This window comes from Hyperoodon ampullatus (genome assembly GCF_949752795.1).
Source record: "Hyperoodon ampullatus genome assembly, chromosome: 6".
In the NCBI taxonomy this organism is placed as follows: domain Eukaryota; kingdom Metazoa; phylum Chordata; class Mammalia; order Artiodactyla; family Ziphiidae; genus Hyperoodon; species Hyperoodon ampullatus.
Window position 1 is genome coordinate 18255686 of NC_136919.1, and position 17639 is coordinate 18273324.

General features: G+C 45.0%; 1 protein-coding gene across 1 annotated transcript in view; it reads right to left on the reverse strand.

Moving 5' to 3' along the window:
* PAPPA (pappalysin 1) overlaps positions 1-17639 on the reverse strand; it is a gene marked incomplete at both ends in the record, with an annotated part of 252378 nt that overhangs the window by 191953 nt on the left and 42786 nt on the right. The window contains one exon of the mRNA XM_079706315.1: positions 4357-4502. Coding sequence (XP_079562441.1) covers positions 4357-4502 — 146 coding nt within the window. The remainder of the gene's footprint in view (positions 1-4356; positions 4503-17639) is intronic.

Consider the following 17639-nt stretch of genomic DNA (forward strand, 5'->3'; position numbering starts at 1 on the left):
AACACCGATGCCTAAAAAAGTGAGGCAACGTAACCTAGGGGATTTCAAACGACTTAGAAGAAGTGGCATAATTAGAATTCAAGGACTTTGATTTCTGGGCTGGCCAACATTTCAGTTGCGACTTCTTAGGAAGCGTGGCACGCCCTGGTTCACAAACACTCTACACGCATTTGCTTAAATGAAGCCCTCATGGCCAGACACCTTGGTTCTGGTTCTCATTTTGCCTTCACTAACTCTGTGAAGTTGAGCAAGTTCATTGCCATCTCTGAATCCCATTTCTGCAGCTCTGTACCCTTTGAGAGTGAATATTCATAAAGTCCAGCACCATGGTGTGCTCACTATTGTAACACTGGTCAAAATAGCCACTGTTTCTTGAGCATTCATTATGTATCCTCAGGCCCTGTGCTCAGTGTTTAATGTGTATAATCACATTGAATCATCTCACAACCCAGTAAGAGGGGCACTGACTCACAGAGAGGTGAAGTAACTGGCCCATGATCAAATTAGTAAATGGGGAGCTGGAATTTGAACCCAAGATCCTTGGGTTCCAAAGCCGGGGGTCTTAATCTGAGTTCTACTGCTAATGCTCACCACAGGGTCCAGAATATGGCATCTCATTAAATGTATGCTGAATATTTGCTGAATGCCGACCCAATTAAAGATGTTTTGTGAGGCCTAAGTAATCACGCGTAGGCAGCCAGCATAGCACCTGACACACAGCAAGTGCCCTACTTACTGTCTAACCAATTGCTACTCCAGGTGTAGCTCAAGGACAAGCAGCACAGCATCACCTGGAGGGTGACTAAAAATGCAGAGTCTTGGGCCCCACCCCAGACCTACAGAATCAGAATAAGTATTTTAACAACAGCCCCAGAGGACTTGCCTGTGCGTTCCAGTTTGAGAAGCAATAATCTACCCCACGTCTTAAAAGATTGAGCTTTGCTTCACTTGGGCAGATAGATGGACCAGATGTCAGGAAAATCAATGGATAGCATGGCTCCATGTTCCTTTTTAGGCACTGGAGAAATATATACAGGCTGGCAGAGAGATATTTCAACTGGAAAATCCAAGTGTGGGGAATTTCCTGGCGGTCCAGCGGTTAAGCCTCAGTGCTTTCATTGCTGGGGGCGCAGGTTCCGATCCCTGTTCGGGGAACTGAGATCTCACGAGCCACGCGGAGCGGCCAAAGAAAAAGGAAGGAAATCCAAGTGTGTTTAAGGGAGGGTTAAGATGCAAGTCTGAGCAACCTGCAAGCAGTGACTGTGTGCAGAGCAGGATCTTATGAAAGAATGGACAGGAGCCAGGGCCTTGCTGGTTTGTGCTGGCAAGCCTGGCGCAGGCATGGGGGTAGTTTTATCTCGGACTGAACTGCTGGGAGGGTGAGCCTGCTCAGCCATGGGGCTCATGGAGTCTATTGATTCTGAACTGCTCAGAGCCTTCCAGCACAAAGATAAAGATGTATGAGAGGATGTGTGGGGCTGTGTGCACGCGCGTGTGTATGTGGGGGGGCAGGCAGAGGCGGGGAGGAAGGGAAATTGAGACAGGAAATCTCTCTCAATTATTTTCTGTCAATCATAATATGAAACATAATCGCCTTCCCACCCAAGGCTTTTTCCAGGGATCAGGGCATACCAGCAGGAAAAGAGAGTAAAAAAAAATATATATATATATATGTGTGTATATATATATACACACATATATATATGGTTCTAATAAATTGGGTTTGATTGGGCCTACTGCAGAGGAGTTGCTTATGAGCGAGATGTCTCAGGATGGGGAGGTGGCAGGCTGAGGCCAGCTGGAGTTAGCCTGACATGGACTGCCACCTTCATTCTGTCTTGCACTGGCTGTGTCATCTTGGGAAAGTGACTTTGCATCTCTGGCGTGCTCTAAAATAAACAGCTACGATAGATAGCGCCAATGATGCTCTGTCTTTCTATGAAGCTTTAACACTGAGGTAAATGGGGAATGGGAGGCTGGCAGGACCCCTCAGGTATTTCCAGGGATAATGACAGGACTGCAGACTTAATGTCCAGCCTGGCTCTGTCTGTTTCACCTCATCCCCTCCCAACTCTCCCCTTTTCACAGAGCGACAGCACAGAGCTTGCGTCCTGTTCCACTGCTTCTCTTAAAAGGTGAAATAGCTTGAGGCTGACATCATCCTGAAATACTATAACATGCTATGGATTTATAGCCTTCTGTATTCCTGGTCCTGAGCCAGTCTCTGAAATTCACGGTATCATCAGGAGTATTTTTCTCTAATTTTAGAAGCCTGCTGTTCAACCCTCCTAAAACTCTGATCATGACCCTTTTGGTTGATTTTCCAAGAGGACAGAATTTCAGCACTGAGAAGGGTCCTTGGAGACCCTCTAAGTCTAACCTATTCCTTTAAAATCTGAAGAAATTGAGACCTGGAGAAGGAGAGTCTTGCCTAAGGCCATCCTGTTAAGTCACAGCTAAGAACAACCATGTCTTTTGGCCCTGAACCAGCAAGATTACCATACACCCTGTTAGGCATGTGACATAAGCTAATCAGCTTCAGCTTGCCTAAGCTGCACACTCTCTTTTGCCTCGCCCCTGTCTGTCTAGGTCTGCCTGTCTATCTGTCTACCCACCCATCATCTATCTCGGGGTTTCTCAACAACAGCACTACTGGTATTTGGGGCTGGATAATTCTTTACTGTGGGTATTGTAGGAGATGTAGCAGCATCGCTGGCCTCTACCCACGAGATGCCAGTAGCATTCCCCCATTTGTAAAATCCAAAATTTTCTCTAGACACTGTCAAATGTCTCCTAGGGTGTAAAAATCCACCCAGTTAGAACCACCAGATATTTATTTTTATTTCTGTCTATTTACACAACCACACATATGTGTGTGTGCACACACACAGGCACACAAATTGGTTTCACTCTCTTAAAAACAACTAGGAAAAGACAGTGGTCTGGAGGGAACTAAGTCTAGAGTTTGACTCAACACAACTTTATTGTTTGAAGTTGCAGAGTCCCTTATCTCCAAGGTATTGTGGATTTAGAGCAACTACTGGACTCTGGCTGTATCACCAGGAGACCAGACAGGCCTGAGGAAAGATCCAGCACCATCACTCTGCTGAGCCCTAACATTCTCAGATGAAGGTACTCACTGAGTCATCACTATTCACTGGTGTAAATAATAGGAACATTCTAACAAGGGGAAAATAGCCAAATAAATTGCAGTGCCCTCAGTGAATGGAATATAATGTGGCTATTAAAAAATATCTTGTCTTTAGAGAACTGGACATAACCTAGAGAGAGGTTTTCCTCTTGTGAGGTTAAATGAAAAAAAGTTGGGTGGGAAGTAATTCTGAAGACTGTTTCAACATGGGAAAATGTAGATAGCATAATATTAAGTGAAAAAAAGAATATTATGTGAAAAAGAACACAGGCATGTATGCTGTGATTTCAAATATGCACAAGTTGAAAAACGCATGTCTACCTATAGACGTGTACTGGAAGAGAGCATGGAAAAATTAAAATTAAAGAACAACGTTTGCTTACAGGGCCTGGTTCAGAAACCACTGTCATTTCTGACTTTTGGTGACTGGTTTGTGTAAACGTATGTCTTTTTTTTGGCTCTGCATAATTTGAATGTAAGAAGAGTTCCTGGTGGTGTTGGTGGGTGGAATATGGAGGAACAGGGAGTTCTTACGAACTCTCCCTTGCCACTTTGGCATCTTTCAAGTCAACCCATCACTGGCTGGGCCAGCACTATGTGGTTACTAGGCAGAGAAGATATTTGCATGAACTAAGAGGCAGGAGGTATAAGGACAAAGTAACAGATGAAGAGAGTTGGAAATTTAAATTCCAGTTGTGGTTCTGCCGCTGATTTGTTTGTGACCTTGGATAAGTCCCATTCCCTCTCTGGATCTTAAGTTTCTCTATTGGTAGAACAGGATTAATACCATTGTGATATTTCTCAAAGCATCACTTGATGGGTGAAAGATAAGGAATGCTAAAGAGTTTTGAAAAATTGAAAAGTGATAAGTAGGGCTTCCCTGGTGGTGCAGTGGTTGAGAGTCCGCCTGCCGATGCAGGGGACACGGGTTCGTGCCCCGGTCCGGGAAGATCCCACATGCCGCAGAGCGGCTGGGCCCGTGAGCCATGGCCGCTGAGCCTGCGCGTCCGGAGCCTGTGCTCCGCAACGGGAGAGGCCACAACAGTGAGAGGCCCACGTACCGCAAAAAAAAAAAAAAAAAAAAGTGATAAGTAAATAGGTTGTTCGCCGTCATCACTACCAAGATCCCCATCATCATCATGCTCACTACTAAATGTATTCCTGCACTAATCCAATTTCTTCCTGAAGAAGTTTCTAATTCTCACCTAAATGCATTAGGGCCTCCTTGTCCCACGGCCAAGTTGCTACTCCTGCCAATTCCTCCTCCGAGGAGTTTGCAAAGAAGATATTGAGGTGTGTTGATCCATCCAGTCTAAGAATGTTCTTCAGCTCATTAACATCCAAGTATGCTCTGTAAGAGAAAACAGAACCTTGGCTGTCATCACCATCCAAAAAAGGTAGTATTCAAATAACAGGTACTCCCAAATTAATTGAGTCATGATGTGCCAGGCACTTGGCTAAGCATTTTATAAACATCGCCTCACTGACTGCCTCCAATAATCTTCTATGGTAAGTGAGATAATCCCATTTTACAGATGAAAAAATTAAGTCCTTGTGAGTTTAAGAAACTTGAAGACTGCTCAGCTTATAAACAATAGCAGAGTTCAGTTTAAAACCTAGATTTATCTAAAGTCAACATCTGTGCCCCTAAGGACTCTGCTATATGGACTGATGATAGGGCAACATAATATGGATATAGATTGAGAACAGACCATGGAAGAGATAACGTGTATTCTAGCCTTGGCGTCTTCTCTACTTCATTCATTCACTATGGACCTCGGACCATGTATTTCGCAAATACGAAGCTGTCCTAGGAGGCTTACTTTGCATCTCTACTCAAATCTTGCAAGGAGGTGTTATTACTCTGTTCTCAAGATAAGCAACATGTGGTCCAAAGTGATTAAACAGGTTGCCCGAAGTTGCAGAACTGGGTTTCAAGGCCAATTCTGTCTAGATTGGAAACTTATGCTCTTTACGCTGGGGCATTATCTGCCTCCCACAGATGATTCTGCATTCTGTAAGCCTCTATTTCTTTGTCCATAAAATAGGCTAAGGGATATGGCATTTGGGGTAGCTGCCATTGTAGATATTTAGACTATAGACTGACATGTTCGGAAAGTAAATTAATTCCCCAGGCTACGATCATCAGCTCTGTAATACACCGAACAAACATATGTTGGAGAGAGAAAGAAATGGCCTTTGGAAAGAGACTGGCATATCCTAGGTGTGCAATAAATAAGAACGCTTCCCTTGTGGAGTATGATTCTCCCATCAGAATAGGAATGATAAAGCTTTGGGTCAGTCACAGGCATATTATTATTATTTTTTAACCTCTTTATTGGAGTATAATTGCTTTACAACAGTGTGTTAGTTTCTGCTGTATAACAAAGTGAATCAGCTATACGTATACATATATCCCCATATCTCCTCCCTCTTGAGTCTCCCTCTCACACTCCCTATCCCACCCCTCTAGGTGGACACAAAACACCGAGTTGATCTCCCTGAGCTATGTGGCTGCTTCCCACTAGCTATCCATTTTACATTTGGTAGTGTGTATATGTCCATGTCACTCTCTCACTTCGTCCCAGCTTACCCTTCCCTCTCCCCGTGTCCTCAAGTCCATTCTCTACATCTGCGTCTTTATTCCTGTCCTGCCCCTAGGTTCTTCAGAACCATTTTTTTTCTTTTTTTTTAGATTCCATATATGTGTTAGCACACGGTATTTGTTTTTCTCTTTCTGACTTACTTCACTCTGTATGACAGACTCTAGGTCCATCCACCTCACTACAAATAACTCAGTTTTGTTTCTTTTTTATGGCTGAGTAATATTCCATTGTATGTATGTGCCACGTCTTCTTTAACCATTCACCTGTCGATGGACACTTAGGTTGCTTCCATGTCCTGGCTATTGTTAAACAGAGTTGCAATGAACACCGTGGTACATGACTCTTTTTGAATTATGGTTTTCTCAGGGTATATGCCCAGTAGTGGGACTGCTGGGTCATATGGTAGTTCTATTTTTAGTTTTTTAAGGAACCTCCATACTGTTCTCCATAGTGGTTGTATCAATTTACATTCCCACCAACAGTGCAAGAGGGTCCATACCCTCTCCAGCATTTATTGTTGGTAGATTTTTTGATGATGGCCATTCTGACTGGTGTGAGGTGATATCTCACTGTAGTTTTGATTTGCAATTCTCTAACAATTAGTGATGTTGAGCAGCCTTTCATATGTTTGTTGGCAATCTGTATATCTTCTTTGGAGAAATGTCTATTTAGGTCTTCTGCTCATTTTTGGATTGGGCTGTTTGTTTTTTTTAATATTGAGCTGCATGAGCTGCTTGTACATTTTGGAGATTAATCCTTTGCCAGTTGCCTCATTTGCAAATATTTTCTCCCATTCTGAGGGTTGTCTTTTCATCTTGTTTATGTTTTCCTTTGCTGTGCAAAAGCTTTTAAGTTTCATTAGGTCCCATTTGTTTATTTTTGTTTTTATTTCCATTTCTCTAGGAGGTGGGTCAAAAAGGATCTTGCTGTGATTTATGTCATAGAGTGTTCTGCCTATGTTTTCCTCTAAGAGTTTTATAGTGTCTGGCCTTACATTTAGGTCTTTAATCCATTTGGAGTTTATTTTTGTGTATGGTGTGAGGGAGTGTTCTAATTTCATTCTTTTACACGTAGCTGTCCAGTTTTCCGAGCACCACGTATTGAAGAGGCTGCCTTTTCTCTGTTGTATATTCTTGGAAGCATATTATTTAATGGATCATCTTCTAAATTGAGAGAGGGATCCTGCTCACCCTCATGCTTCTTTCAGTCCCATTTTGTCTGCCATCTTCTTTCTTAGGGATCCTTGTGAACAGCTGGTAAGCCTTTCTTGAGTAAAGTTGGAAATGAGTCAATGACTAAAAACATACATAAATAAGCAAGCAGGCAGCCTGATGTGGTAGGTGAGATCAAGTCTCTGAATAATGATATTGAATGTGTGTTGGGCCCTTCCACGTGGTCTGACTTTACACGGATTATCACCTTTAATCTTCTCAAGAACACCGAGGTAGGTGGTATTATTATCCCCATTTTCCAGAGGAGGAAAAAGAGGCTTGCAGAGCCTTCGTACCTCGCTCAGGTCACACAGCTCGTTGGAAGAGTTCCCCTTTCTCCCCGTGTGGTTTCTCACGGGCGTTTGGTGCAGAGCCTGGCCAGTAGGACACTAAGGATGCTACCCTTCTCTTTCCCTCCTGGAATCACAGAAGGGGATCCCACATGTGCAACAGTGAAGTCAGAGATCCCCAGCAGGGCCTGCGAGACCCTGTTTCCCCCTTTAGCTTCTTCTCCCTCGGTTCCCTCTCTTGAATTTCCCACTGTGTGTTGTCAGCACCCACCGCCAGCCCCCCAAGATGCGGTGCCTTTAGCCTCGGTGCCTTGCCTCATGCTGTTCCCTCTGTCAGGGACTTTGCTCCCGTTTTATCCCCTGATGAACAAATCTGAAGTCCATTCTGGTACCACTCCTCCAGGAAGACTTCCCTGAGTCCCATCTCACCTCCACCCCCTTTACCATCTCTGTACTCATCTACCTCCTAGGAGTACTCGTTCTCACACCATTCCAAATACTCTACCTGTCTGTATCTACCACTGTTTGTGGCTCCCAGGGGGCAGGGAATGTGCCTACTTCATCTCTGTTTACCCAGTTCTCTGCACAGGGCCTGACACTGGGCAAGCACTCAGGAGATGTTGATGGAGCTGAATTTACATTGGGAAAGAGAAAATCTAAAATATTTAGGGCCCAGTCTCCGCTTCAAGCACTTCCTTCCTATGAGGCCTCAGTTTCCTTATCAATATACTGGGATTATTAACGGCTGCCTGGTGCTTCCCAGGGCATTTCTATGGGTCACAAACCTGCACCTCTACTCTGACGGCAATAGGATAGGTCTGAGACCTACAGTGCCCTCCTGGCCACCCGTGTGATCAAGAGCCCATGATAGTCAGGTGACCATAATTTTTGCAGCTTTTCCAAAAAAGGTGAGCGTGAGCTAGAGACACAAGCAAGGCCTAGAAAGGGCACATCTGTGTATAGGTTGAGCTGACCAGTAATTCCAAGGACAGCCACAGAAGCTGAAATATTGACCTGAAATTTTGCTGCTATACCTCCTCTCCCCAGAGATCCCTACTTCAGCTTTTTAGGCTAGAAGCCTCATAAGGAGTTTGAATGAGTTTTCTGATCCAAGTACGGATGAGGAATGTCAAAGACAGCACGCAGTAAGCTCCTGCTGTGTGCCAGCCCCTGTGCTAGCTACACCTGTTGTCCCATCTCTTTGCAGTATTTGACGTCACGTAGCACAGTGGGTAGGATGGCTCATTCTCAAGCCAGAGTCCTGGGTTTGAATCCAGCTCTTCCACTGGATGTCTGGGTCACCTTGGGCTATTTACTTAACTTCCTGCACCTCAGTTCCTTTATACACAAAACAAGGATGATAACAGTATCTACTTCATAGAGTTGTTCTGAGGATTTAGGATGTTAATAAGAAAGTGTAGAGGGGCTTAGAATAATACCTGGCACGTAGAAACCCTCGGGAAATGTTTAGCAATTCCTATCATTTATCCCCATCTTGCAGATGAAGGAACAGGGGTTCAGAGATCACACAAATACAGACAAGGCCAAGTCCAAATCTAGATGTGTCCAATTCTTCCCTCAACCTCACCCTCAAGTCCAAGCTCACTCAGGGCCACTGTGAAAGGAAACAATGTGTGGGAGGAGAATGAAAACAGAGAGAAGCCAAGATTTTCCTGGATCGGCCCTTTCCACATTATTTATTATTTTCTAATTGATTTGTCCATTTCCATCAAGCGTTCTCTCAGGCAGAGAACACAAATGCTATTAGAGAAAGTCACCTCTTTGCCCCCTTGCTCCAGGCTGAGAAAGCTTCAGGAGAGGAAGACAGGGGTGGCGCAGGGGCAGGGAGATGTTTTAATTGGTTGTTTATTCTCATGTAATTGCAGAAACCAATCTTTTCAGGAGGTGCTATTCATTCTGGCCCAAGGCAGAGATGTGGGATATTGAGGCCTCTCCCTTGCTTGTATGTGGGTGTTTTTTTTTTCTTCACACTTTGAGAAGCCCCCATTTCCCAAAAGAGGGGCCACTCAGGCCCCTGATCCCACTGGCCCCTCTCCTCTCTGGCTCTTTTTTAGGGGGGGGGGACCCACACAAAGGAAAACAGCTCTGTGGCCAAAAGATTTCCTTCTGCTGGCTGAGGTCTTCTCACCAGTTCAGAGCCAAGCTGGGTGTCTCCCAAAAGTATCAGGGGAAAATCCTAGGGACAGGAATCCATGCATTTACCTTCCTCCCCCATCTCTTTAAGGTTTGTTTATTCCCTCTGTTGATGGATGGAGGAGAAAGCAGAGAAGGTCAGAGAAGGATCATTAGAGTTTAGGGAGATGGGTTGATAAGAGGAGGAAAAGGGTTTGCTCAGGGCCACTTGCTTTCCATTTTGCCACCGCCGGGAGGTTGGCCCCCTGTGTATACTATAAATGGGCGAAATCTCTTTAAAAAAAAAAAAAAAACTACCACCCCCAAATCAATCCAAATCCAAAACTGTGTGTCTTTATTAATTTATGCACAGGTACTACTCAGTTGGACAGACAGACCGACCTAGATCCATGGGCAAGTTGCCCTGCCTCCCTGAGTCTCAGCTAGCTCATGGGGATACCAGAGGGATGAAATGAGCACCATCCTGGCACAAAGTCCCCTCCATATTCTGGTCTCCTATTTCCTCCTACTGGGAAGAAACCTAAACTGACAGTCTGCCTTCCGGGTGGCTCTCCCCGTCTCGGCTTTCAGTGTCTCATCCCTACCAACCAATCTTCTTCTCCCTCCCACAAACTCCAACTCAAGTTACTACGGTTTCCTCATCCCGAGAGCCTCTGGTTTTCCCCAATCATGCCCATTCATGAAGCATGTCCATCAGTTTCTCTTCTCTGCCTTATGAGCTCTCTTCCTGAGTCTCAGCCTTTTAAAATCTTACCCTCCCTGCTAAGCTCAGCTTACATGTAATGTATACCATGTGTCCACTCCTGACCACCCTCCCCTGTACAATGGGGCGATGATGTCCACCCTTCAGGGGTGTCAGGAGGACTAGAGGCGGTGCAGAAAAAGTTCCTCGCACAGTGTCTGGAACATCTGAAGACACTCATTGACTAGCCTAGGCTATTTTTATTGCATTATTATTATATTAATTACAATGAAGATTATTAGCAACACCAAAATCATCAATACCACCTCTAGCTGAAGATGACTTCTCCCTCCCCAGAGTCCCCTACTTTGGATTCTAGTACCTATCACCCTGCTCTGTGTTATCGTCACTGTCTTCTCCATCAGGCTGCGTAAGCTTCCAGCAGGTAGAAGTCAAGTCTTTATCATCTCTGTGTCTCCCCAAAACTTTCCTTCAAGAGACAGATCTACCTCTGGTTGGCAGCTTTTGAGCACCTATCTCTCCTGTAAATTGTACAACTTCAAAACAGGATGAGGAAGCCCAGGACTCAAGCAAATGAAGCGACTTTCCCAAGGTATCAAATCAGGGGTGTAGACCTCTCTTCACTAGCCTGTATGTGACAGCACCTTTGCACCAACTAATAAAGTCACCTCTCCCATCGGGGGGTGGGGGTGGGACATAGCTCCTTGCAAGGGGGCACAGCTTGGAGAGTTAGACATGGGAAGGATTGTAGCATCCACCCTCCTCCTCAGCTGGACACCCTGTGCAGAATCTACATTGCCTGGATTTCTGGCTCATTCCCATGATGCTCAGCTGCCTAGTCTGAAGCTCAGAGTCCCCATCTATTCAGTGAGCATGTGAACTACGCATGTTTTCCAAATCACGGTCTATAGAAGGCTAAATCTACAAGAAGCAGAGGCATATTTAAAGGAAAAGGGTTTTCAAGTCAGATGGCTTTGGACATCCTCTGTGAAACAAGGTTAAATACGTATATTTTTTAATTGCAAGAATTTTCAGAGCCTTTAATATACAAAATGGGAATAAGACAGAGAGCGTATGAAGTATTCCCAGGCATTTGACCATAATCCTTTCCCCGCATCCCACCTCTGCCTTTGCCAAAAATCAAATAACAGCATAACCAATAGAGTTCAGGAAACGTTGGGCTAAGTTGGAAAGCCCCTCCTCACTTAGATCCTCTCCCCAATTGCCTGTCAAGAGAGATGTCTTGGTGTCTCTTTTCTTCCTGCCCAGCTCTTGTACCTGGCTCCTCCTGCGAAGGTTGTGGGTCCCCTGGAATGTCAGTTTCAGGGGGGCCCAGCCAAGGTGCCCAGACTTTACCCCTCTGCCAAAACTGCATTTCAAAGCCATGAGAGCAGTTCTGGACGGGGATCAAAGCTCTCTCAACTCAACTGTCATTAGAATATTTTCTTTATGCATCTCACTCGCTGGTGAGTGCCAACAACATATTTCCGAAATGCACTGGCCTGAGATGGCACAACTGTAATAATCTCAATGAGAGGGCTGTCAGGGCCTGTTTTATTGAATGAGAAGCAAAAGGGAACTACATTCAAAATGCAGAACAACAACAACAATCCCTCAAATGGAATCATGAAAGGCTCAAGTTTTTCCAATTCTAGAAGCATAATACACTGGCTCTCCCATTTTAAAGATGGTTGGTCAGAGGTACGCATTCCAGTGAGACCAGATCAAGACTGACCAGCACCTATTTCTATTCCCACTCAGAGCAAACTGACTCCCCACTGCAGAAGTGATAGCTGAGATCTTTGAGAGGTGCCCTGCCAAAGTCCTGCTCCCTGGGCCCTTGATAGGTGCAGCTGGGTTACAGGGATGGTGTCAGCCATATGCCGATGCCCTCAATTTGAGGAGGGTCTGTGTGAGCTGCTCCTAGCTGAGAACAGGCCATTTCCAAGCCAGAGGCTGGAAACAACTCTTTCAAGTTAAGGGAAAGGGTAGCAGAGTGTTACAGAAAAAGCCACATCTTTTTTTTTAAGGGAAATTTATTTAAATATGACAGTGTAACATTTAAATAGAATACCTTGGACCCTTATTCTCCTTGTAGCCCATGTAGAGAACAGTCTTACACAGAAGACTCTCTGTTACTTTCATAATTAAATGTTCTTGGATAGAATTCTAGATAGAAAGGTTCTGGACTTAAGTCTATTCTTCAATCAATGATATGAAAGTGGGGGCATACCTATGTCAAAGTTTGTTACACATATTTTTGTATTTACTATTTTCTTCTGGAATTACACACCAAGACCTATCTGACTGCTGTCATCCTTGGCCTTACCTTTCTTTTGGAAAAAAGCCACATCTTAAGAGACAGGCAGACTAGGGTTCAAATCCTCCCTCTTCTACCAAGTGGCCCTGTGACCTTGGAGAAGGGACTCAATCTCTCTGAACCTCAATTTCCTCATCTGTAAATGGGGATGATAAAATTCAACCTAGAAAGTGGAATATAAAAATCCAAGGAAGTAATACACAAGAAAGTCCCTAAAAGAGTGCCCAACTCGCGCTTCCCTGGTGGCGCAGTGGTTCAGAGTCCGCCTGCCGATGCAGGGGACACGGGTTTGTGCCCCGGTCCGGGAAGATCCCACATGCCGCGGAGCGGCTGGGCCTGTGAGCCATGGCTGCTGAGCCTGCGCGTCCAGAGCCTGTGCTACGCAACGGCAGAGGCCACAACAGTGAGAGGCCCACATACCGCAAAAAAGTAAATAAATAAATTTTAAAAAGAGTAAAAAAAGAGTGCCCAACTCATGAAAGACCCCAAGATGCACAATTCTATTTAGCTTGCCCATGGAGCTAGAGGAAACTGATCTTAGGTCCCAGTGCTCACGGTGTCTCCCTTCCATCAGTGAACCCTGGTTCCCATCACTGGACCAGTGTGTTTATCTTCCTCATAGGCAGTTACCCTGTTTCTACAAGTCATAGAGAAAGTCCTGTAACACTGCCTCCTTCCCAGTTCTGATTGCCGTCTGTCATTCCTGAGGAGGATCTCAAGTCCGTGAACCACACTCCTCCACTCTTCCAGAACACACCAGACCATTTGAAAGTGATTATCAAATATAAAGATCAAAGCCACTCAAAGCAAGTCATTAAAGCAAGATAAACCTCAGAATGTTTATTGCATCCATATCCTTGTTCCAAATAACAAGATTTCTCCAAACTGTGACCAGTTCTAAAACCTGGATTTTGTACTTTTATCCCAAGGGCCCTAATGATCTGGACTTTATTCCCCTGCTTAGTTTCACTGTCAGAAATGCCTGACGCTGCCTCTCTTGTAAGAAGAGGCACAGGAAAAAAAAAAAAAATGCTTGGAGAGTTTACTAAATTCTCGGAATCCTGAATGATTGGTTTCAAAAATAACAGCTTTTATATGGAAGCTTGACATGCAATCTCAGAAAAATGTAACAGAACCAATGAAGGATCAACTGAAAAATTGACCATTCTTACATTATTTTACTGAATAAGTCATTCTTTCATTACCTTTCCTCTACCCTCCCTCCCTGCCTGCCCGCGTTCATTCTTTCCTTTTTAACTTCCTTTCTCCTTACATATTATTTATTCAGTCTTTTCCTCTTTCATTCTCCAATACTTATTGAGATTATATCATATACCATCCTTTAAGCTAGAAACTGGGCATAAAATATGAATGAGAAACACTTTTCACTATCAAAGAGTTAGCAGTTTTAGGAAGGAAGCAAGACAAATTATCCGATGATCACAACACAATGTGATAATACTAATAAAACCTGCCATTTGGGGGAGTTTACTATACACTGGCACTGCTGAAGTCCTTTTTTTAATATTATCTCTTTGAAGCTTTACAAAAACCTTATGTGTTAAGTATGAGTATCCCCAACTTGCAGGGGAAGAAACCAGGGCTCAGTGGGGTGACACCACTTTTCCAAGGTCCTCCGTCACTCATAGATGTCAAATTCAGGATATGGTCCCCAGTCTGTTGGATCCCACAGACTATAACTATTATTCTCTTACCTTCTCTTACGATATGTGTTATAACAGAGAGAGTGCTGAATGTGATGGAAGCACAGAGGAATGACACCTATCCAGGTGAAGGAGGATAAGATATCACTGAGGAAGAATAAACACTGGACCAAGTGTACGAAACAGGGAAAACGGCAAAAGCTCCAGAAAGCCAAAAGGCCTGAAAATGCATAAGAAGACTGAGACACTACAAGTCTTCTGGTGTGGTTTCAAAGTTGGGAGCATGGGAGCAACTTCACAAGATAAGGCTGGAGGGGTCAGCAATGGCCATATCAGGAAGGACCCTGTATACCAGGTTATGGAAGATGGGCAACATCCTGAAAGCTTCAAGTAGACCCTGGCAGATTTTTATGGAAGAGAATAAAATGATCTGGTTCGTTTTTTCCAAAGAGCTTTCTGGAGGAATGTGGAAGGTGGACTAGAAGAGGGATAAAAGTAAAGGCATTGGCAGTGGCTTGCAGAAAAGGGGGTGGATATGAGAATATCTGAGAAGGAGGGGCATTTACGCACGAGGAACAATTTGACGTTCAGTCGGGGTGGGGGGTGAGAGGAGGTGAAACGATGGGTCTGGCTTCTGATGAGGTCCTACTGGACTGTCCTTCCTTCATGATTCTCAGACTCTATACATCAACTCCGCTCTCCCCACCCCTACCACTGCTGCCCTAAACTCTAGGCCCATCAGCTCTGTCACTCTGGGGCTGTGCCCTCTGCCACGTCACGTGGAAGGTCAAGGTCAACCCTTAGGAAAATCACTGGCCTGAAGCTCTCTGCACAATAGGATCATAATGGAGATGGGGGGATTGAGAACCCTGAGGATTTGGACTGGAGGAGAGGAAGGTGCTGATTCAGAGAGGCAGGGTGGGCTAATGGAGAGGTCCTCAGATCTTTGGATCATCTTAAAAAATTGAGGTGAGGGCTTCCCTGGTGGCGCAGTGGTTGGGGGTCCGCCTGCCGATGCAGGGGACACGGGTTCGTGCCCCGGTCCGGGAAGATCCCACATGCCGCGGAGCGGCTGGGCCCGTGAGCCATGGCCGCTGAGCCTGCGTGTCCGGAGCCTGTGCTCCGCAACGGGAGAGACCACAACAGTGAGAGGCCCGCGTACCGCAAAAAACAACAACAAAAAAAAAATTGAGGTGAAAGTAGCAATTTCTAATTTTGACAAATAAATAAAGCATTCAAAAGGTGAAACCCTCATATATGTTGACCCTCATGTAATAAAATAAAGGGTACTGGAGTAGGACTCCGGAGAGAATAAAATAATCTCAGAGTAAAGGATACCAATTTAAAATGAATACCTTTCACTAGGAACTACTCAGTCCTATTTTTTCATTTGTCTTTTGAAAATGGCTTTTAGAGACTTCTGGGGCAGAAGGCAAAGTGTCAGAACACTTGGATCCTGGAAAGCTCAGCTCCACTCACTTGGTTAACATGACCCATCCTTCCGGACCCAGCCTAGAAGCGACTCTGACCCCTAATGAGTCAAGTACCCATCCTCTCTTCCCTCAGCACCCTGGACTTCTCCACAGCAGCACTTATCCAATTAGCTACTTATTTACCTGCAGGAAATTCCAGGAGGGCAGAATCACACCTATCTTGTGAAATGCTGACTGTTGTACCACTAGCACCTAGCACTGTGCCTGCACATGGTAGACATGCCTGTGCACACGTGTGCGTGCGTGCACACACACACACACACGCACGAATGAACAGTCACTCTCCTAACATCTTTTCCTGGGGGCTCTACAGTCTCTGCTTTGATAGCCCCAAGGACTCCAAGTTTACTTGTTTTCAGAGAAGCCATTAAACTTGAAGAATCCCCTGATAAGTAAGGAAGACCAATAGTTGAAGTGTGATGGTGTGTTCAAAAGTATCAGGACGGTAACGTGATAATTGCATGTCGAATTATTGCTTTCACAACAGAAGCATGCAGTTCCAGGGCCCTCAGCTATTTCTTTCCACCTCCTGGCTTTCTTCTTGGAGGATCAAAACCACAATTGATAAATAATACAACTGACCACACTAAGAAGAATATACACAGCTTGCTGACAGCCCTGTGGTTGGTCTTACACTTGATGTGCAGTTAAATAAAGACAAATCACCTCGATGTTGTAAGTTGTAGCAGCCACAGAGTTCTAGGTACAGGCATATCTCAGCAGACCATGTAGTTTCGCTCTAAGTTTTAGCCATGTAAAACTTAAGTGATGTGAAGATTGACCCAACAATTTTATATTTGGGGAGGGTAGAGCAAGAATTACAACGTTATCATCAATACGAGTCAATATGGCAACTTGTGGATTTCAGTCTGGGCCCATACAAATCGCCTAGCCTTCAGCAAATCACAGAGGTAGCTAAAGTGAGAACTACACAGGTGTTATAAGAGATGTAGCGCTCTCTGGATGATCTTGAACAAGTCTAGTGACTGCCACAAATTTGGGTCTCTTGAGGGGTTAACAAAGAGACAGCTCTCAAAGGGTCATGTGACAGTCAGAGGTCACATATGGGGAAATAATGCTGGACAGTAGGACACTGTATGTCAGGCTGTCGAAAGTAGAATTAAATTCAAATTGATTTTTGGAAAGAGGATGCCACAGTCAGGGCTTGAGGGAAAAGAAAACAGCAGACATGCAGACTGCCCAAGGTGGGGCTCCTTCCTTAGGCTACTGCTAGGACTTGAGTGACAGGAGTAGGATTTTTTTTCAACTTGTCACAGAGTAAAATTGTTCCTTCAGTGTTACTGCATACACGTCGTACTCAATTAGATACAGGGGCTGGCAAACACTTTGAAGGCAGGGACCGTCTTATTGCCCTAATATGCCTCCAGTGTCAACGCATTTGTACCGTTTTCAATATTAAGCCCCCGCCTTTTTTTTTTTTTTTTTTTTTTTGTGGTACGCGGGCCTCTCACTCTTGTGGCCTCTCCCGTTGCGAAGCACAGGCTCCGGACGCGCAGGCTCAGCGGCCATGGCTCAGGGGCCCAGCCGCTCCACGGCACGTGGGATCTTCCCGGACCAGGGCACGACCCCGTGTCCCCTGCATCGGCAGGCAGACTCTCAACCACTGCGCCACCAAGGAAGCCCCAAGCCCTCGCCTTTTTTTACTCTAGCTCCAGTCCCACAAGCCTGGTACCAGGATTATAATGTCTGAGCAGGAACAGACCTCAGAACTCTTCTATCCCAACTCTCCCATTTTACAGATGCAGAATTTGAAGTCATAGAAGTGACTTACTCCATGCTGGCTACGAAGTTACTGGAAGGATCTAGTCACTTCCTTCCTCGTGCCGTGCCAAGCCACAGGCAAACTCCCTCATGTCGCTCTTCCACCCTCTGTACGATTCTGAGATACTCCAGGCTTTGGTGGAGTGGCAGTCACCATTGCCCTGGGTGGCTGTAAACATAGTTCAGCAGTGAGAAGCCAAGCTCAAGGCTGACAGCTGTGGCTGGTTGTCTGAGCTCAAAAAAGGCTGGAATCACAAACATCAGA